Here is an 18,288-nt window from a genome sequence, read left to right on the forward strand (position 1 = left end):
AGTTAGATGAAGTGTGAAAAATTGATTTAAATTTTAAATAGTTTAAAAAATAGATTCTTTCTTTTTTCTTTTTTTTTTTTAAAGTAAGCTCTAGGCCCCACCCTGAGATCAAGAGTCACATGCTCTACTGATTGAGCCAGCCAGGCACCCCTAGATTGTTTCTTTAAAGGAACAGTTTAAACTTATATTAGATTTTAGAAGATATTTTCATTTTGCTTTATTAGTTTGAACCCTTAAATAGGAACAGTTTCAAGTTTTTTTTTTTTTCTTTTTAAAGATTTTATTTATTTATTTGACAGAGAGAGAGAGATAGCGAGAGCAGGAACACAAGCAAGGGGAGTGGGAGAAGGAGAAGCAGGCTTCCCGTGGAGCAGGGAGCCCGATGCGGGGCTCGATCCCAGGACCCTGGGATCATGACCTGAGCTGAAGGCAGACGCCTAACAACTGAGCCACCCAGGCGCCCCAACAGTTTCAAGTTTTAAAATAAAATTTATTAGTCAGTCTATACATTTTTTTAAAAATTTATTTATTTATTTATTTATTTGAGAGAGAGAGAGAGAGAGAGAGACAGAGCACGAGCAGGGTGAGGGGCAGAGGGAGAGGGAGAAGTAGGCTTCCCACTGAGCAGGACCCTGAGATCATGACTTGAGCCAAAGGCAGATTCTTCACCAAATGAGCCACCCAGGCGCCCCTGACATTTTTTTTTTAACTGGGGGATTGAAAGTTTGAGGTTAAATAGAATATTTTAACTTCTTAATAGTTGAAAAATGGTCATTAAAAATCAATTTAATGTGTATGTATAGACAGAAAAATGTTTAGAAGGATGGAAGGGCTCTAAAGTATAGTATTTAAGAATATAGGCTTTGGGGCGCCTGAGTGGCTCAGTTGGTTAAGCGACTGCCTTCAGCTCAGATCATGATCCTGGAGTCCCTGGATCGAGTCCCGCATTGGACTCCCTGCTCAGCGAGGAGCCTGCTTCTCCCTCTAACCCTCCCCCCTCTCATGTACTCTCTCTCTCTCATTCTCACTCTCTCAAATAAATAAATCTTTTAAAAAAAAAAAAGAATATAGGCTTTGAAGGCGTATGCTTAGGTTTGAATCATTCCTGTTTCTTCCACTTACCAGCTTTGTGATCTTAAACAAATCAGACAGCTCTGTGCATGAGGTCTTTACCTGGAGAATGGGATGCTAGTGGTATCTTAACTCATAGGGCTATTTCAAGAATTAAATGAGGATCCTTGCATACTTAAGTATTAATTTTTCATACTTTGTCTAAATAAATGTTGGCTGGTGTTATAAATATTAACAATTTAATATTAAACAACTTTTAATATTCTTTTCACCACAATATTTACAATGGCTAATCTCTTGATAGTGCAGTTCAGGCTATTTACTTTATTTGTATTTCTTTGTATCTTTTAAAAACTTTTTACTTTCACATTCAGAAAAAAAATAAAGCTATTTTTGGGTGGAGAAGAATTAAGAAACATTTCAATGCTTTACTCTTCATGAAAACTGAGAATTATAAGAAAACTTATTTATGTCTCTGTACTGTCATTTAATACTTTTAAATTGCAAGGAAAGACCCTAATTTAGCTTTTGAAGTTCTAGGGAGTTACTGTATATAAATAATATAAGAAATGTCTTTATAGTTTTTAAAATCAATTAGCTTTATGATATTCAATATTCAGTTATTCTTTTTTAAATTTATTTTAATTTTTTTTAAAGATTTTATTTGAGAGAGAGAGATAGCATGCACAAATGGGGGGAGGGAGAGGGACAAGCAGACTTTTTTGTTTTTTATTTTTTTGAATACACTTTATTTTTTTAAAGCTTATTTATTTATTTGAGAGAGAGCAAAAGTGAGAGAAATAACAGGCAGAGGGAGAAGCAGACTTGCCGCCGAGTGGAGAGCCCAACATGGTGCTCAATCCCAGGACCCTGAGATCATGACCTGAGCCAAAGGCAGTCACCTAATCTACTGAGCCACCCAGGCGCCCCTGTATATACACTCTTGAATCCATTCCTGCAACTCTTCCTTCGTGTCTTAAGGGCTTTCAACTCATTACTGTTGTATCGTGGGATATAAGTCGAGTCATCCAGACTGCTAAGTCTATAGAGCACTTGTAATTCATCCCTCCGTTCATTTCTCACTTTTTGTCCCAGGTCCCCACTTCCACTCCCATCCCTTGTCCTTCTGGACACCTGCTCTAGCGTCTTTAAGCCCAATGTGGAGCTCGATCTTATGACCCTGAGATCACAACCTGAACCGAAATCAAGAGTTGGACCCTCAACCAACTGAGCCACCCAGGCCCCCCTCGATATTCAGTTATTCTTGATTGACTGGAGTCGATTTTATATAATCTTCCATGGTATGTTCTAATAGAACATTAGAATGACGAAGGGCTCTTAGTTGTCAAAATTATAAATTTTGTTTTGTTTTTAATTTTTTTAAAAAACCAGTCCTGCTACATGATAAAATTTAGTTTTTAGAGGATTATAAATAGAAGAAATGTTCCTTTGGGGCACCTGGGTGGCTCAGTCGGTTAGGCGGCTGCCTTCCGCTCAGGTTTTGATCTTGGGGTCCTGGGATCAAGCCAGCTTTGTGTCTGGCTTCCCTGCTTGGCAGGGAGCCTGTTTCTCCCTCTCCTTCTGCCCCTCCCCCTGCTTGTGCTCACTTGCTCTCTCTCTCTCTCAAGTAAATAAATTAAAAAATCTTAAAAATAAAGAAGAAATGTTCTTAGAGTAGGATTTCTTTTTTTAATTAGAGTAGGATTTCTGAATAAACATATTAAAATAGGAAATATGTTAAAACAAATGTGTATTAATATGCCAAAATAAACCTATTAAAATAGGAAGCTTTCCTAGTTTCCTCTGATATCCACTGCTTATGGTTATAAAATAACATACTCCCTGAATTATACTGCAGTGGGAAAGATTTAAAAGGAACCTATATTACCCTTCCTCCAAACCGTTAGAATAGAAAAGCGGATGGAGAGGGAAATGCTTTTTTCCTCTGTAAGCTCTTTAGAAATCCACCCCTTTTTTTTTAAGATTTTATTTTTAAGTAATCTCTACACCCAACGTGGGGCTCAAACCTAACAACACCGAGATCAAGAGTTACATGCTCAACCAACTGAGCCATCCAGGCACCCCTGGAAATCCTTGATACTCTATTTGAAGGGGGTAATGGAGATTTACCTAAACTTGTAACTAACTAAATCTCCCCAATGAGATGAAACGAGAAGAAAATCTGTCCACATGAGAGTTTGTTTAGTTGATGATTTATAAAGTAGGGATCAGAACATACCACCTTGTAATACCTTTTTTGTTTGTTTGTTTTTTAAGGTCCTGGGATCCTAGCTGCTACAAATAAGACTGAATTGGGAGTGCCAGAACCATCTTCTCCAAGCCCTAGCCCTGTGAAAAAAAGTAGCTCAATTAACTGGTCTTTCCCAGATAAAATAAAATCTCCACGAACTGTGAGGAAACTTTCCATGAAAATGAAAAGGTTGCCAGAACTTAGCCGAAAGCTGAGCGTCAAAGGAACTTTGAATCATATGAACAGTCCAGATAATACTCCTTCCTTGTCTAAATGTAACTGTCAAGAAATGCATCATGCTGACATTCTACCTTCTGGGAACACAACCACAGCTGCTAAGAGGAATGTTATAAGTCGGTACCATCTGGATACCAGTGTATCTTCTCAGCACAACTACCAGAAGAAGACGTTTATGAGTTCTAAGTATTCGTGCAAAGGTGGTTACCTCAGTGATGGAGATTCACCTGAACTTATAACTAAATCTAGCAAACATGGATCTGAAAACAAATTTGGAAAGGGAAAAGAAATAATTCCAAATAGTTGTAACAAGAATGAAATAGACATTGATGCTTTTAGACATTACAGTTTTTTTGATCAACCTAAGTGTTCACAGTACATATCTGGGCTCATGAGTGTGCATTTCTATGGTGCTGAGGATTTAAAACCACCCCGGATAGACTCAAAAGATGTCTTCTGTGCGATTCAGGTCGATTCAGTAAACAAAGCAAGAACAGCTTTGCTCACATGTCGGACAACATTTTTAGACATGGATCATACTTTCAACATAGAAATTGAAAATGCACAGCATTTGAAATTAGTAGTGTTCAGTTGGGAACCGACTCCAAGAAAAAATCGAGTGTGTTGTCACGGAACTGTTGTTCTTCCCACTTTATTCAGAGTGACAAAGACACATCAGTTGGCTGTCAAACTTGAGCCTAGAGGTCTTATTTATGTGAAAGTGACTCTTCTGGAACAGTGGGAGAATTCTCTTCATGGACTGGATATAAACCGAGAACCAGTAATATTTGGTGTTGATATTCGAAAAGTTGTAGAGAAAGAAAATATAGGACTGATGGTGCCACTCCTGATACAAAAATGTATTATGGAAATTGAAAAGAGAGGCTGTCAGGTATTATTTCACTGTTTCTCTACTACCTCCTTATCACATTTATCTACCTTAATTAACTAAATTTATAGTTAAGTCTTAGGGGAAGGAATTTAAGGTAAGGTTAAAAAAAATCCAATTTAGACATTTTCTCATTCCTATTTTTTATTTTTATTCCATTACTGTTTAGGGTACTTTCACCTGTGTTGTCAGTGAGCAATTGAGAGCATGCTAGATGGTTCTACAATTTATGTTGTGATGCAGAGCTGCATGGGCATTATACCTACATATCAGGATTGTTTTACAATGGCATTCCTAGGAAAAGCCGGAGCTGATAAGATAGGCAGAGACTAATTCATTTAAGGAATGTTTCTGCATGGTTTGACATTCTTATGGCACAGAATTCCAACAGTGAATCTTAAAACCCCACTTTACTCCTAAAACTAACTCCCTGCCCTTATTCCATACTCTCCCTCCTCCCACTCTTCAGGAAGCATAAGCTTATTTGTCTCTGAACTTTGGGATAGCATGGAGGATGAAGAGAGGTCCTACTAATAACATTTCTCATTCTTTTTCCTTTCAAATAAGAAAGTTAAATAAATAAATAAGAAGTTAAAAGCAGCCCATTAAAACAAACAAAAACCCTGGTCTTGTATGTAATCAGATATGTAATATTAACCAGTTTATTAGACCTTATCTTTCTTTATTTTCTTTAATACATGTGGGCTATGACAATGAGAAACAGCGTATCACTGAGGATATTATTCTGAGGTACAAGTAATTGTTTAAATTTAAAAATTAAGTCTAACATCAGTATTTCTGAGGTATTTCTGCTTTAGTGCTATTAGAATTTATGACATTGATTAAAAACACCAGGGGTAAATATCACCAAGTCTGAACTATGATTTCTTTGTATATAGAAAAGATTTTAAAATAACTCACCTTGGACCTGATGAGGAAACTATGGAAACGGTGTTAAGTAAGTTAGTGGGGTTTTGTATTAAAGATGCAGGAAACAGGTACTGGTTTCTCCTCCATTATTAATTAGCTGTGTGATGTTGGGCTAGTCACTTAATCTCTGTGGGTCTTATTTGCTGATATCTATAAAAATAGATGAAGTAGCTCTCTGAAGGTGAGAGGTAGGAGGGACATCTGAACTTTTGAAACCTCAGATGTATTATTCAGATTGACTTTATGTTGTCTATATGAGATTGAAGCCTTTAGTTTCCAATGTAACTCTTGGTCCGGTTACTTTTTCTTAAGGTTCTCTGTCCCCCCACCCCTTTTTTTTTTGGCAACATGTAGAGAGGTCAGAGATTAGGCAGACTGTAAAGCTAATTATTAAACAGAAACTTTTACAATTGAATATTAAAATAAGTAACTCAAATAGCACTGTACTTTTACAGTCTCTTTTCTGAAATATTTTATAAAGAATGTATATATAAGATGTAACTTTTTTAAATACTAAGAAAACATTTTTAGCAATGCTTTTTATTTCTATACTTAAAGTTTAGAAATAGTTATTTTAATAAAGAATTATTTCCTGTGATGGGGCGCCTGGGTGTCTCAGTTGATTAAGCATCTTCCTTCAGCTCAGGGTCTTGGGATCCAGTCCTGCATCTGGCTCCCTGCTCAGTGGAGAGTCTGCTTCGCCCTCTCCCTCTCCCTCCCCCTGCTTCTGCTCTCTCTCTCTCTCTCAGATAAACTCTTAAAAAAATGGTGTATTTAAAAAAAAAGAATTATTTCCTGTGAACTAAAAAGTAAAATTTACAGTAGTACATTTGGAACTGCAGTTTTTAAACACCTTTTTTGGTTTTGTTTCTTTTGCCTTTTCCCTCCCCCCCACCCCCCAGAGAAAGAAGCTTATTGTGTCTGTATTTTACAGACTTGTACACTACTTGGATTTTGTTTACCTTTTTAGTCAGTAATTATTCTTGTTTTTGTTACTGTGAACATGAGGTTTTAACAGTCATACAAAAGTAGTTTGTCGCATCTTCCAAATGCTTTGAAGGCTACTACCACCTATCCCCTGCTTCCAATGGGAAAAATTATGGTGGAAATCATACTCATGGTTAATCCAGTACAGATTTTGTCTCTGATAGAGGCATCAAGCATGTACTTCAAGTGTTTGATTCAAGAAGTCAGCCTCTGAAGATAGGGATAATATCCTAAAGTGTCCTTTCCTTGAAATATCTATATTAGATCTCTGTCTTCCTTTATTCACCTTTTGGGATAGCATGGTCCATTAATTTATTACTTACTACTGAAGTATTGCTTTCTTTAATTTATTCTAGGTTCATCTCCTTCTCAAGTTGAAGGGGATACATCTTTATGAGGGAATTTTGTGACACTTAAATGTGCCTACACCAGAAGGGTCTACTCGAGTTAGTTTCTTCTAATGTGATAGCATTTTAATATTTTAGCTTTATTTTCTGGATCATCTATGGGTCTCCTATGTCTTGTGAGATGTGACCAGCATAGGACATGCTATTCTCAATGTGAATGCACTATGAATGTGGATAAGAGTAGGAAATTTCCTTCTCAGTACATTCCTTAATTTCCCATATTATGTTGATCCTTGCATTACCTTCTCTTAAAAATAGTTGCAGGTTCCTGGGGTGCCTGGGTGGCCCAGTCAGTTAAGCGTCTGACCTTTGATTTAGGCTCAGGTCATAATCTCAAGGGTCATGAGATCAAGCTTCACGTTGGGCTCTGCACTCAGCAGGGAGTCTGCTTCTCTCCTTCTCCCTCCCTCTGCCCCTTGCCTTGCTCACATGCACGCACTCTCTCTTAAATAAGTAAATCTAAAAAAAAAAAAAAAAAAAGAAATTGTTGTAGGTTTCTTACTATCTTCCAATTAATATTTAGTGCTTATCATCTCTAATATTTTGCATAACATTTCTCTGTATCTATTAGTAACGCTTTTCCTATATCAAGACCCACCTTCTATATTCTATTCTATATTCTATCAGTTATTTAATGACTTGGAGAGGTTTGTGTCATTAAGTACACCTGGAAATTTCATTTGTGTACTCCTTCTCCTAGTTTATAAGATTTTAAAGTGATTCCTAGTTCAAATCCTTGGGGATATGCATTGTTTGTTTTTACTTTATTTCTGTCTTGAAATAATTTCTTTACAACTTTCTTCAATTCAAGGTAATTCAACTTCCTAAATCATGTTTGATGTGGAAGTACAGTTAACAATAACTTATTTTTCTTGGTTTTCTTGAAGGTTTATTTTTTTCTAAAAAAACTGATTGCTTAATCAGACATGTTTTCCTTTTATAGATATCATGTTGATTTCCTCTCAGTGAATTTATAATGAGCTTCCTAAGACTTAAATTTTATCTCCTGTATGAACTAACAATGTTTAAAATATAAATCTTTTTAGTGTAAGTTGAGGGGAAGGAGGGTGGTATCTGTGCATCTTATATATATTTTGAACTAAAGGTTTTATTTTACCTTTAATATATTATTTTAATTGAATTTCTTTATCACTTAATAATCAATTAATTTAGTAAGTTAAAAAAATTCCAGGTTTACTTTTATTTCTTCCCTAGAATCTTTTTTTTTTCCTAAAAAGATAACACAAATAGTATACTGGAATCTTATTTCAACTATATACTTTTTTTATGGAAAAATAAACTGAGATTTAAAGAGAGTAAATAACTTGCCCAAATTCACTAAGCAAGGAGTAATAGAGTGGGGCTTTTGGAATCTAAAACCCTTATTTAACCACTATGCTGCATTTCTTCAGTTTAGAGCAAAAGATGTGAAAGGGCACAATCTTGGGCATAGTGGTTGACCATATAAACCAAAGTGAAGGGCTGGTATCTTAAGATAAGATAGATAGCACTACAGAAATCATAGAATATTGTTTGAATTTAAAAGAAAGAATAGAATGTTTTTATTCCTGAAGACTGATGAATATAGTCTATGGTGAGATTTCAAAAGCTGTTTGAGGTATTTTTAATTAAATGTCATCAGAACATATTTGATTACCAATTTCATGTGACTTATACATTTTGTGCTATTATATTTTCTCTTTATCAAATTTACCATAATATGGCCATAATTTTATTTCTAGGTGGTAGGCCTGTACCGATTATGTGGTTCGGCAGCAGTCAAGAAAGAACTTCGAGAGGCTTTTGAGAGAGATAGCAAAGCTGTTGGTCTGTGTGAAAACCAGTACCCAGATATAAATGTAATAACAGGTAATAAATATTTTTTATTCTATGTACACATTCTGGAAAGACTACATCTGTAGGAAAAGGAATTGAAATACTATTTTGTAGCCTAAATTGAATTGGGTTTTATTCTGAAGTCTTGTTTTCCTTCCTTCACAAACATTACTGTGTTATTTTCTGTGGGGAGGTACCAAGATATGGTCCCTGCCCTCAAACAGCCAACAAATATTGGGGGGGTTAGGGGTGGGAGTAAGACCTGCATTAAATTAGCTATACTAGGTAGCAGAAGGGAAATGTAGCAGAGTACATTTTCTTCGTAGAGGGATAAATAAAACACCATTAGAGTTCAGTTTGATTGGAGCTTAGGTCATGTAAAGGGCATTGACTATCTGGGTAGAGAATTCAGATTTATTTAGTAGGCAGAGGGGACCCATCAAAGATTTTTGAGCAGGGGAGTGAAATCTTTAGAGATAATCTTCTAATCTGGCAACTCTGTGTGATGGATTGGAATTAGAAGAAATCAGAAGACAGAAAACCTGTTAGGAAGGCTTGGCAGTAGTCCCAGCTGAAGGAGTCTCGTAGCAGTAACAACAGGAAGGAATAGAACTGAAAGGATATGAAGAAAGAGAGGGCCCAGATAAGCATGACTTAGACACCTGGTTGATTGGGTACCATTTGGAGAAGCTAAAAAGCTGAGAGGAGAGCTACTGCTTTTGGTGGAGAAATGTAAAGAAAGATTATGAATTGGGTTTCTTTTCAAACATATATTGAATTTGAGGTACTAGTTGGAGATCTATATAAGTATATCAGGCAAAGTAGAAAGTACAGCTAAGGAGAGGATGTAGTAAAATTTACCAAGTGGTGAATATAATCCAGTGTATAGCACTAATACTCCTGAGACATGGGGGTGGAAAATGGCAATGTGAGGGTCATTGACATGTAGTTGTAATTAATGCCTTGCGATTGTCCATAAAGTTTGAAAAGACAAGGGCTTTGAGGATCTCCAAACTTTGGAGGCATGCAAAGAAAGATCCAGCTAAAAAGGTTGAGAGGAAAGGAGTCAGAAAGTTTGGGAAACAAAAGACAGCAGAGTTTAAGGAAAGGTGTGAGGCAGTGTCATTTGATGGAGGGATCATAGAAGATGAGAACAGAAATAAGGCCTTTGAATTTGGCCATTATAAGATTGTTCATAACTAATGGATATCTTCAGGGACTGTTGGCTTATAATTCTGTGTTTGTTTTTGTTGTTGTTTTACTTTTTATTAGCAAGGTTTTGAAGCATATACAAAAGTAGAGAGAATACTATGATAAACCCTCTTTATCCATCACCCGGCTTCCATAATCAACACATGACCAAACCTGTCTCTTTTATACCCTTCATTTGATTCTCCCCTAGACATGGATTATTTTGAAGTATATCTTGGATATCATATCCATTCACCTATAAATGCTTTGGTATGTATCTCCAGATCTTCTGTGTTATTTTATTAGTTCTCTCTACTGTTAACTACCATTTTTTTTATGCTGTAATATTGTTTATTTATCTCTCTAATTTGATTTTTTATTTTACATGCAAATAATTGCCTAGGAGAGAATTTGAGGAAGGTTCACCTTGCACATATTAAAGAGATTTTTGTTGGTTGGAATCCTTTAAAACTTACTTTTAGGATTGAGGCTTTTCATATAGCTGAGGTTCTCAATCTCTGAACTCTGAATGACTATATTTTCATAGTATTTAATATTTACTCTTAGATCATCAAAACTTTGATCCCAACCATTTTAAAAGAGACAACAAACCAAGGCACTTTTTCTTTCTTATAAATTTTAGCAAATCAGAAATATTGGATACTTTTATTTTTGTAAAGGAAGAAAGTTTATCCTTTCTATGAAAAAAAAAATGATCATATCTACAAAAAAAGTAGAATTTTCCCCTTAATAATATGTAATTAAAATCAGCAAAGGACCCATTTTATGAATTCATGAAAAGGAAATTTTATAAATAGCAATTCCCAGGAAATTACACTCTATAACCAAATGAAATGAGATTTTACCTTGGTGGGACATTATCTTAGAAATAAAAGTAAAATAAGAAATAAAAATAAAAATCGTGTCAAATATGTACAAATTAAAAAGATGAATGATGTGGTTTAATTTGATTATTTGCTATGACAAGATCCTTAGAAATTTGTAGCATATGCAGATGATATGAATAATAGGTCATTGAATGAATATTAAATTTATAGCATTCTTTTCTAAAATTGAGAGTTTCCAGGGGCGCCTGGGTGGCTCAGTTGGTTAAGCGACTGCCTTCAGCTCAGCTCATGATCTCAGGGTCCTGGGATCGAGCCCTGCATCGGGCTCCCTGTTCAGCGGGGAGCCTGCTTCTCCCTCTCCCACTCCCCCTGCTTGTGTTCCCTCTCTCGCTGTCTCTCTCTCTCTCTGTCAATTAAATAAATAAATAAAATCTTAAAAAAATAAAATTGAGAGTTTCCATAATTTATGAATTGGGTAGTTTTTGGCTCTATTCTTCGTACTCTTCCATTTCAGGAAAGCTGGGGTTTTTTTTTCTTGTTTTGTTTTTGTTTAAGATTTATTTATTTATTTTAGAGAGAGAGAGTGCAGATGGGGTGAAGAGGAAGTGAGAAAGGGGAGAGAGAATCCCAAGCCAACTCCACACTGGGCATGGATCCTGATGCAGGGCTCAGTCCCAGGACTCCAAGATCACTACCTGAGCCAAAACCAAGAGTCTGATGCTTAACCAACTATGCCGCCCAGGCGCCCCAGGAAAGTTGTTTTTAAAAGAATCTAGAACTATTTTCTTTCTTGATAAAGAACAAGTGAAATGATTTAAAATTGAGAAATGTCATTGAAATTACAATAAATTATACGCAAGGCCTCATTATGTCTCAAAAGAAAGGATATTATTGATTTGGGGGATTGGCCAGTAATGATGTTGCCTCATGTGTTTGTTCCATGTGAACTCACATTTCTAAGTATACTTTGAAATATAATTAACAGTTCAGTAGTTCTAAAAAATGAGCTATTAATAAAGTGAATAGAGTTTACTCACAGTTTAATGTGTTCTTAGTAGTTGGTTTGTCTGGAACACAGAATGAAGTGCTCCAGACAAACCAGATTTTTTAATGAAGTGCAAAATTTAAGGTACGAAATCTATTCATAGTTGTTTATGGAGCTTATTTATCAAAGGAACAAGAAGAAATGAGAAAAGTAAAAATATTTATCATTTAGTGATTATTAGAAAAGAACAAGCCTCCTGCAGAGGAAAATTCAATTTGAATGTGTCTGCCTTATGTAAAATAGACTTCATATTTCATTATTAAACCATCTAAGTTCAGTACTTAAACGTATATTTGACCATGACTTTTTCTGATTTTAATTCTTTTTAAATTATTCATTCTTTTATTTTCCCTCAAAAGAAAACTTGGTCAGAAATAAACCCAAAACTATCTTTAAAACATTAATAATTTTCTTCATTTATGCATATTAAATATACATTTTCCCTACCATATGTATTGTATGTTCTCTGATCTCTGGCACATTAACTTTCAAATTATTTCTGTTTTTCCTTACCTGGATTGAACATAGACATCTAAACTGTATAAACACTAAGGAATGCAAAACACTGAGGAATGGTTATAGATGTAGCAATTGAAATATACTGAGGCAGTGAAAGCCATTTGATCTGAGTAACATCTGCGGAGTGTGACCAAAGCAAGCAGGAAGTTCAGAAAGAGTAGGTGAGGTAGGGTGGGGTAGGTTAATGGACTTAAAAAATTAATTATGAGGAATTCTTAACCTCAGGAAACAAACTGAGGGTTGCTGCAGTGGTCGGGGGTGGGAGGGATGGGGTGGTTGGGTGATGGACATTGGGGAGGGTATGTGCTAAGGTGAGCGCTGTGAATTGTGTAAGACTGTTGAATCACAGACCTGTACCTCTGAAACAATACATTATATGTTAAAAAAAAAAAGATAGTAGGAAGGGAAAAATGAAGGGGGGGAAATCGGAGGGGGAGACGAACCATGAGAGACTATGGACTCTGAGAAACAAACAGGGTTCTAGAGGGGAGGGGGTGGGGGGATGGGTTAACCTGGTGATGGGTATTAAAGAGGGCATGTATTGAATGGAGCACTGGGTGTTATACGCAAACAATGAATCGTGGAACACTACGTCAAAAACTAATAATGTAATGTATGGTGATTAACATAATATGATAAAATAAAATTTAAAAAATTAATTTATAGAATTAACTTCTGGAAATGTCAGTGATTCTATGTTCAATCTATCTACTCTAATGTATCTTTATTATCTATAGAAGTTTCACCTGAGAAGGAATGATTCTCATGGTCCTGTAGTTGTATTTTCAGTATTCTGGTTCTGGTGAGTTAATTTTTTGTTATAGTAGGTGCTGATAGAGGATAAGGGCACCTTCCCAGGGGACAGTGTCTCACTTGAAGAATGAGGTTATTTAGTATATTAATCTTCATAGTCCTGCAGTTGCTAGTAGAAAAATGGTATCCATTCATCTAACCATCATATACTGAATGCTTACTATACACTAGACACTTTGCTAAGGCATTTGGAATACAACAATGTGTAAGAGATAATCTCTGCCCTCAAGAATACTAGTCTAAGGGGGAAGACAGATAAGAGACAGCTGATTATAATATATGAGGAGGAACACCTAACTTAAATTGTGGGAAAATTAGGGAGAACTTGGTGGGAAAGGTGACTCCTCAGCTAACTTAAAAGGTGAACTGGACTTAGCCAGCAAGGGAGAGCAATCTATTAGCAAAAACTTGGAGATGGCAAGCCACATGACTTGCAGTACTTGCTAAAGAGGAAAGCATCAGGCAGGTGAATGGTGAGAGATAGCTGGAATGCCCTCTCAGACTGAAACCCAGACCTGGCAATGAGGGTCATTTGGAAACAGCAGAGTTAGAACATGATCATTTTCATTTTTCTCTCTCTTTCTTTCTATCTTTCCCTTCCCTCGCTCCCTCCCTCCTTCCCTTCCTTCCAAGTTAGTTGGATGAGTTTCCATGTACTAAGTTTTATAATAGCACTCCCACATTACAGACATAGAGGTAGCTAGGAGGGCTAAAAGGAAGGTATGGAGATGGTGATCTACTAACTCCTTGAGGTGAATATGTGTAATTCTATAGTGACTTTTTAAATTATTATTCCCTTGTATTTAACAAAAAACAAAACTTAAAAAATTGTTCATTTGTGTTGCAGTGCTAAAGGGTAAATAAAATATTATTTGTTTTGGTATTTTTCTCCAAATCAAAACCAGAGGTTTAAACTTAACACTGTACATTCCTGGGGTACTGGTGTGATGGTGGCTGTAGAAATCAAAGTAAGAAACCCAGAGGACAAGGGGAGTCTATGCATAGGAATAACCAGAATCCACTTAGTCACTTTTCCTTCTCTATCTAGAAATTAATTGGTTTATTTACTATTTATTGAACATTTACTATATGCCAGGCATTCTTCTAGGCACCAGGGACAAGTGAACAAGATGAACAGTATCTTAGTTCTTATGTATGTATTCTAGTGAGGGAAGAGAGAATCAGTAATCAATCAAATGAATAGTGAGATATAGTAACTTAGGAGGGATAAGTAGGACATTGGGAAGGATACTGATTGAAAATAGTAGTCAGCTTGGTGAATCCCGTGGCTAGGGGGTCAGGGAAGAAAGTTCATCTGAGAAGTGCCTTTTGAGCTAAGATCTGTATAGTACAGAGTTAACCATTGGAAGGTCTGGGGCCAGAGTTCTAGGTAGAGAGAACAGAGTGATTTTGCTAAGTGAGATTAATAAAATACAGATACTACAAACCAGTCTTTGAGAGGTAGAAGTAGTTTTAGTTATTAGAATGCCTTTTTTTTTTTTTTTTAGTGTGATGATACCTATTATTCTGGGGATGAGTAGAATTTTCCTGTGTAGTTGGTCCTTGTGCCTGAATGAAGGTGAGAGGCATATGGTTTCACAGTAATCTATTACAGAGTAGCTTAAGAGATGTAGCCAGAACCAGTTCTTTATTTACCTATAATTGCCTGCATTTTCTTCAAGTACATGATAAAAGATTTACTGTGTTGCACTAAATAAATTTCTCCATGTAAGTTTTTCCCAAGTTTCCCTTTAGTAGTTCCTGTGGCAGGAAAGATTGTCACCACAAACTTATCTTAAAGTTTTTATGTCCTCAGAGTGTTTGAAAGATGTTAAGAAGGCAATATGGCTTAAGATACTCCAGTCTGTCACTAAGTTTTTGGGATAAGGTCATATAGCTAATGTCTAGATTGATGGGTAGTTAACATAGTATATGTCACAACATAGTATAAATACCTCTTCTCTGTATCATTTTATGAAATCTTTTGATTATTTTTCCAATGAACTCTTTGTCTACATATGGAAAAGGAGCTATAACTTTCACTTCATTGAACATAATGTACATTGAGCATTCTTTAAGTGCTTAGTATTTGTTAGTAATAATTCTCCCTTATTTGCCCTCAAATTATAGTGAAGTAAGTAATCTTGAACTTGGATTAATATAAAATTCCATTTATATTAATTGTTATTTAGTATATTAATTATATAAAGGATAATGATATTTGAAATAAGTATTTTACTAAGCTATAAAGTTATCTTTTCTGGAGATCTTTTAGGTTTTAATTTAATTTAATTGCTTTATAGGGCAAGTCTCAAACTACCAGGGCATATTAAATTTTGTTAGAACTAACAAGTCGTGCTTTGTTAAGGAACACATATGGAATCTTTTTTTTTTTTTTAATCATGCCCTAGAGGGTTGGTAGTGTTTTTATCTGGCAACTAAAGGAAATTGCATTTTCACTTTCTAAATCTAACTCAGTGGTCCTCTTTACACCAAATGTTGCTATTCATTGTAGATAGGTTTAGACTGCAAAACTAATGATGGTAGTAAAAAAAAAAAATCACATGATATAACTTAAGAAATGGGAATTTCTCATGTCTACTGTGTATAAAATGCTTTATTATCATCAGTATACATTTAACATGTATTGATTGTTATGATATGCCAAGCTCTTTATATATATCGTATTTCTTTATGTATGTCAAGGAAGAAGTTTGGTCAGTAATCTCTTGGTTTACCAATGCTATTTCCAGATTATCTTTTCACTGTTGAGTAGAAACTTATGCTCTCCTGAGGAATCAAGCTCTCTTAAGGCTCATGGCACCACCACAAGCTCTCTTGAGGCTCATGGCACCACCACCTCTATCTTTTCTATTTAACATCTGCAGAACTCTTGGGCATTCCCATTTATTCAGTGAACACTGTGATATCTCACCAATGGTTGTATTTCCAACTGAAGTCCTGCCTTTGTCCTAAGTGATTTTACTATGCAAATGACCCATCCAGAATCTATTTGTTAAAAAACAATTCTCTTTCCATTGAACTATATAGAAATACAGTTGATTCTTACATATTGATCTTGTACTTTGCTAAACTCATTTATTAGTTCTATTATTTTAGTGGATTCCTTAGGATTTTCTATATATAAGATTATGTCATCTTCAAATAGAGATACTTTTACTTCTCTCTTTCCAAGATGGATCCTTCTTATTTCTTTTTCTTGCCTAGTTGCCCTGGCTAGAACCTCCAATATATGTTGAACAGCAGTGGCAAGAGTGAACATCCTTGTCTTGTTCTTGATTTTAGGAGAAAAGCATTTAGTTTTGACCATTAGTTATGATGTTAACTGAATTTTTCATAGATTCCCTTTAGCAAGTTGAGGAAGTTCCTTCCTATTCCAAGTTTGTTTGGTATTTTTATCATGAGAGTGTGTTCAGTGACTTTTATGAGTCTATTGAAATGATCATGTGGTTTATGTTCTTTATTTTATTGATATAGTATATTACATTAATTGGTTTTCGATGTTAAGCCAACCCTTGCATTCCTGAGATTAATCCCACTTAGTCATGATGTTGTTTCTTCTTCTCCTCCTCCTCCTTCTTCTTCTATTGCTGGATTTAGTGTGCTAGCATTTGTTGAGGAATTTTGTGTCTGTATTCCTAAAAGATATTGGTCTGTAGTTTTCTTGTGATGTCTTTATCTGGTTTTGGTATCAGGGTAATACTGGCCTTTCTACTCTGATCTTTATAGTTTCCTTTCTTTTACTCACTTTGAGTATAATTTGCTCCTTTTTTTTTTTTTTTCTATTTTCTATTTTCTTAAGATAAAAACCCAAGCCATTGATTTGGGACCTTCCTTCTTTTCTAATGTAGACACTTAAGTCCTATAGATTTCCCTCTAAACTCTGCTTTAACCTCATCCCACAAATTTTGATGTGTTGTGTTTTCATTTTCACTTAATTCAAACACGTTCTGATTTTCCTTTTTCTTGTTTGATTCATGAGTTATTTAGAAGTATGTTGGTTTGTGTCAAAATATTTAGGGAATTTTCCAGATATTTAAAATTATTAATTTCTCATTTAATTCCATTATAATTATAGCACATACTTCGTGTGACTTGAATCTTGTTTTTTTTTTTTTTTAAGATTTTATTTATTATGAGAGAGAGAGAGGGAGAGAGTGAGCAAGTGAGAGAGAGAGCACGAACAGGGCAGGGAGGGGCAGATGGAAAGGGATAAGCAGACTCCCTGCTGAGCAGGGAGCCCAGTGTGGGGCTCAATCTCAGGACCCTGGGATCATGACCTAAGACGAAGGCAGACGCTTAACCAACTGAGCCACCCAGGTACCCCATCTTTTTGTATTTATTTAAACTTACTTTAACGTCAAGGACATGCTCTTCTGTGGTGAATGTTTTCATTTGAACCTTTGAGAAGAATGTGTTCTGGTGTTTTGGAATGTAATATGCTATAATTACCAATGCACTCAGGTTGATTAATAATGTTTCAATCCTCCATGTCTTTATGTGTATTCTTTCTTCTTGTTAAGAGAGGCATGTTGAAATCTTCAGCTATGATTGTGGTTTTGACTCACCCATCTTCTACCTCCCCCTTTCCTTTAAAGACTTCAGTTACACATGTATTAGGTCACTTGTGTTTGTTTTACAGCTCACCTATATTCTGTTCGTTTTTTCCAGGCTTTTTCAATCTCTTTGTTTAATTTTAGATTATTTCTATTGCTGTGTCTTCAAGTCATTAATCTTCTCTGCTAATATTAATTTCATCCATTGTATTTTTAATCTCTGATATTTTAGTTTTCACTATTAGAAGTTTGACCTTTTTTTCATACCTTCTGTGTCTCTACCTAGCATGTTCAGTCTTTCTTCTAGCTTCATGAATATATGAAATACCATATAATAACTGTTTCAATGTCCTATCATCTATGTCATTTATGGGTTGGTTCACGATTGATTTTCCTCCTCATTATAGATCATATTTGCCTGCTTCTTTATATACATTGTAACTTTTTGTTAGATGTCAGATGTTGTGAATTTTATCTTCTTTGGTGCTAGGTATTTTTTTTTTTTTTATCCTTTTAGACACTTCTGGGCTTTGTTCTGGTATGCAGTTAGGTTACTTGGGAACAGTTTGATTATTTTTAGTTGTGCTTTTAAGTAGAATGAGAGCAGCTTTTAAACAAGGCGTCTCTTCTTCTATTTCTTTGATCCACTACTGAAGCAAAACCCTTCTGTGTACTCGTATTAGTTTC

At 35.4% G+C, this 18,288-nt stretch overlaps 1 protein-coding gene across 2 annotated transcripts in view; it reads left to right on the forward strand.

The window, feature by feature from the left end:
- SYDE2 (synapse defective Rho GTPase homolog 2) overlaps positions 1-18,288 on the forward strand; it is a 48,270-nt gene that overhangs the window by 15,052 nt on the left and 14,930 nt on the right. Inside the window, exons 3-5 of one of the 2 annotated variants that reach the window (XM_078072811.1) lie at positions 3,349-4,451; positions 8,515-8,641; positions 10,011-10,408. In XM_078072811.1, the coding sequence (XP_077928937.1) occupies positions 3,349-4,451; positions 8,515-8,641; positions 10,011-10,105 (1,325 nt within the window). In that variant the 3' untranslated portion in view covers positions 10,106-10,408. Of the gene's footprint in view, positions 1-3,348; positions 4,452-8,514; positions 8,642-10,010; positions 10,409-18,288 lie in introns of those variants that run through there. The other variant, XM_036064720.2, reaches the window with a different exon arrangement.

Source organism: Halichoerus grypus, chromosome 5, assembly GCF_964656455.1.
Source record: "Halichoerus grypus chromosome 5, mHalGry1.hap1.1, whole genome shotgun sequence".
Classification (NCBI taxonomy): Eukaryota; Metazoa; Chordata; class Mammalia; order Carnivora; family Phocidae; genus Halichoerus; species Halichoerus grypus.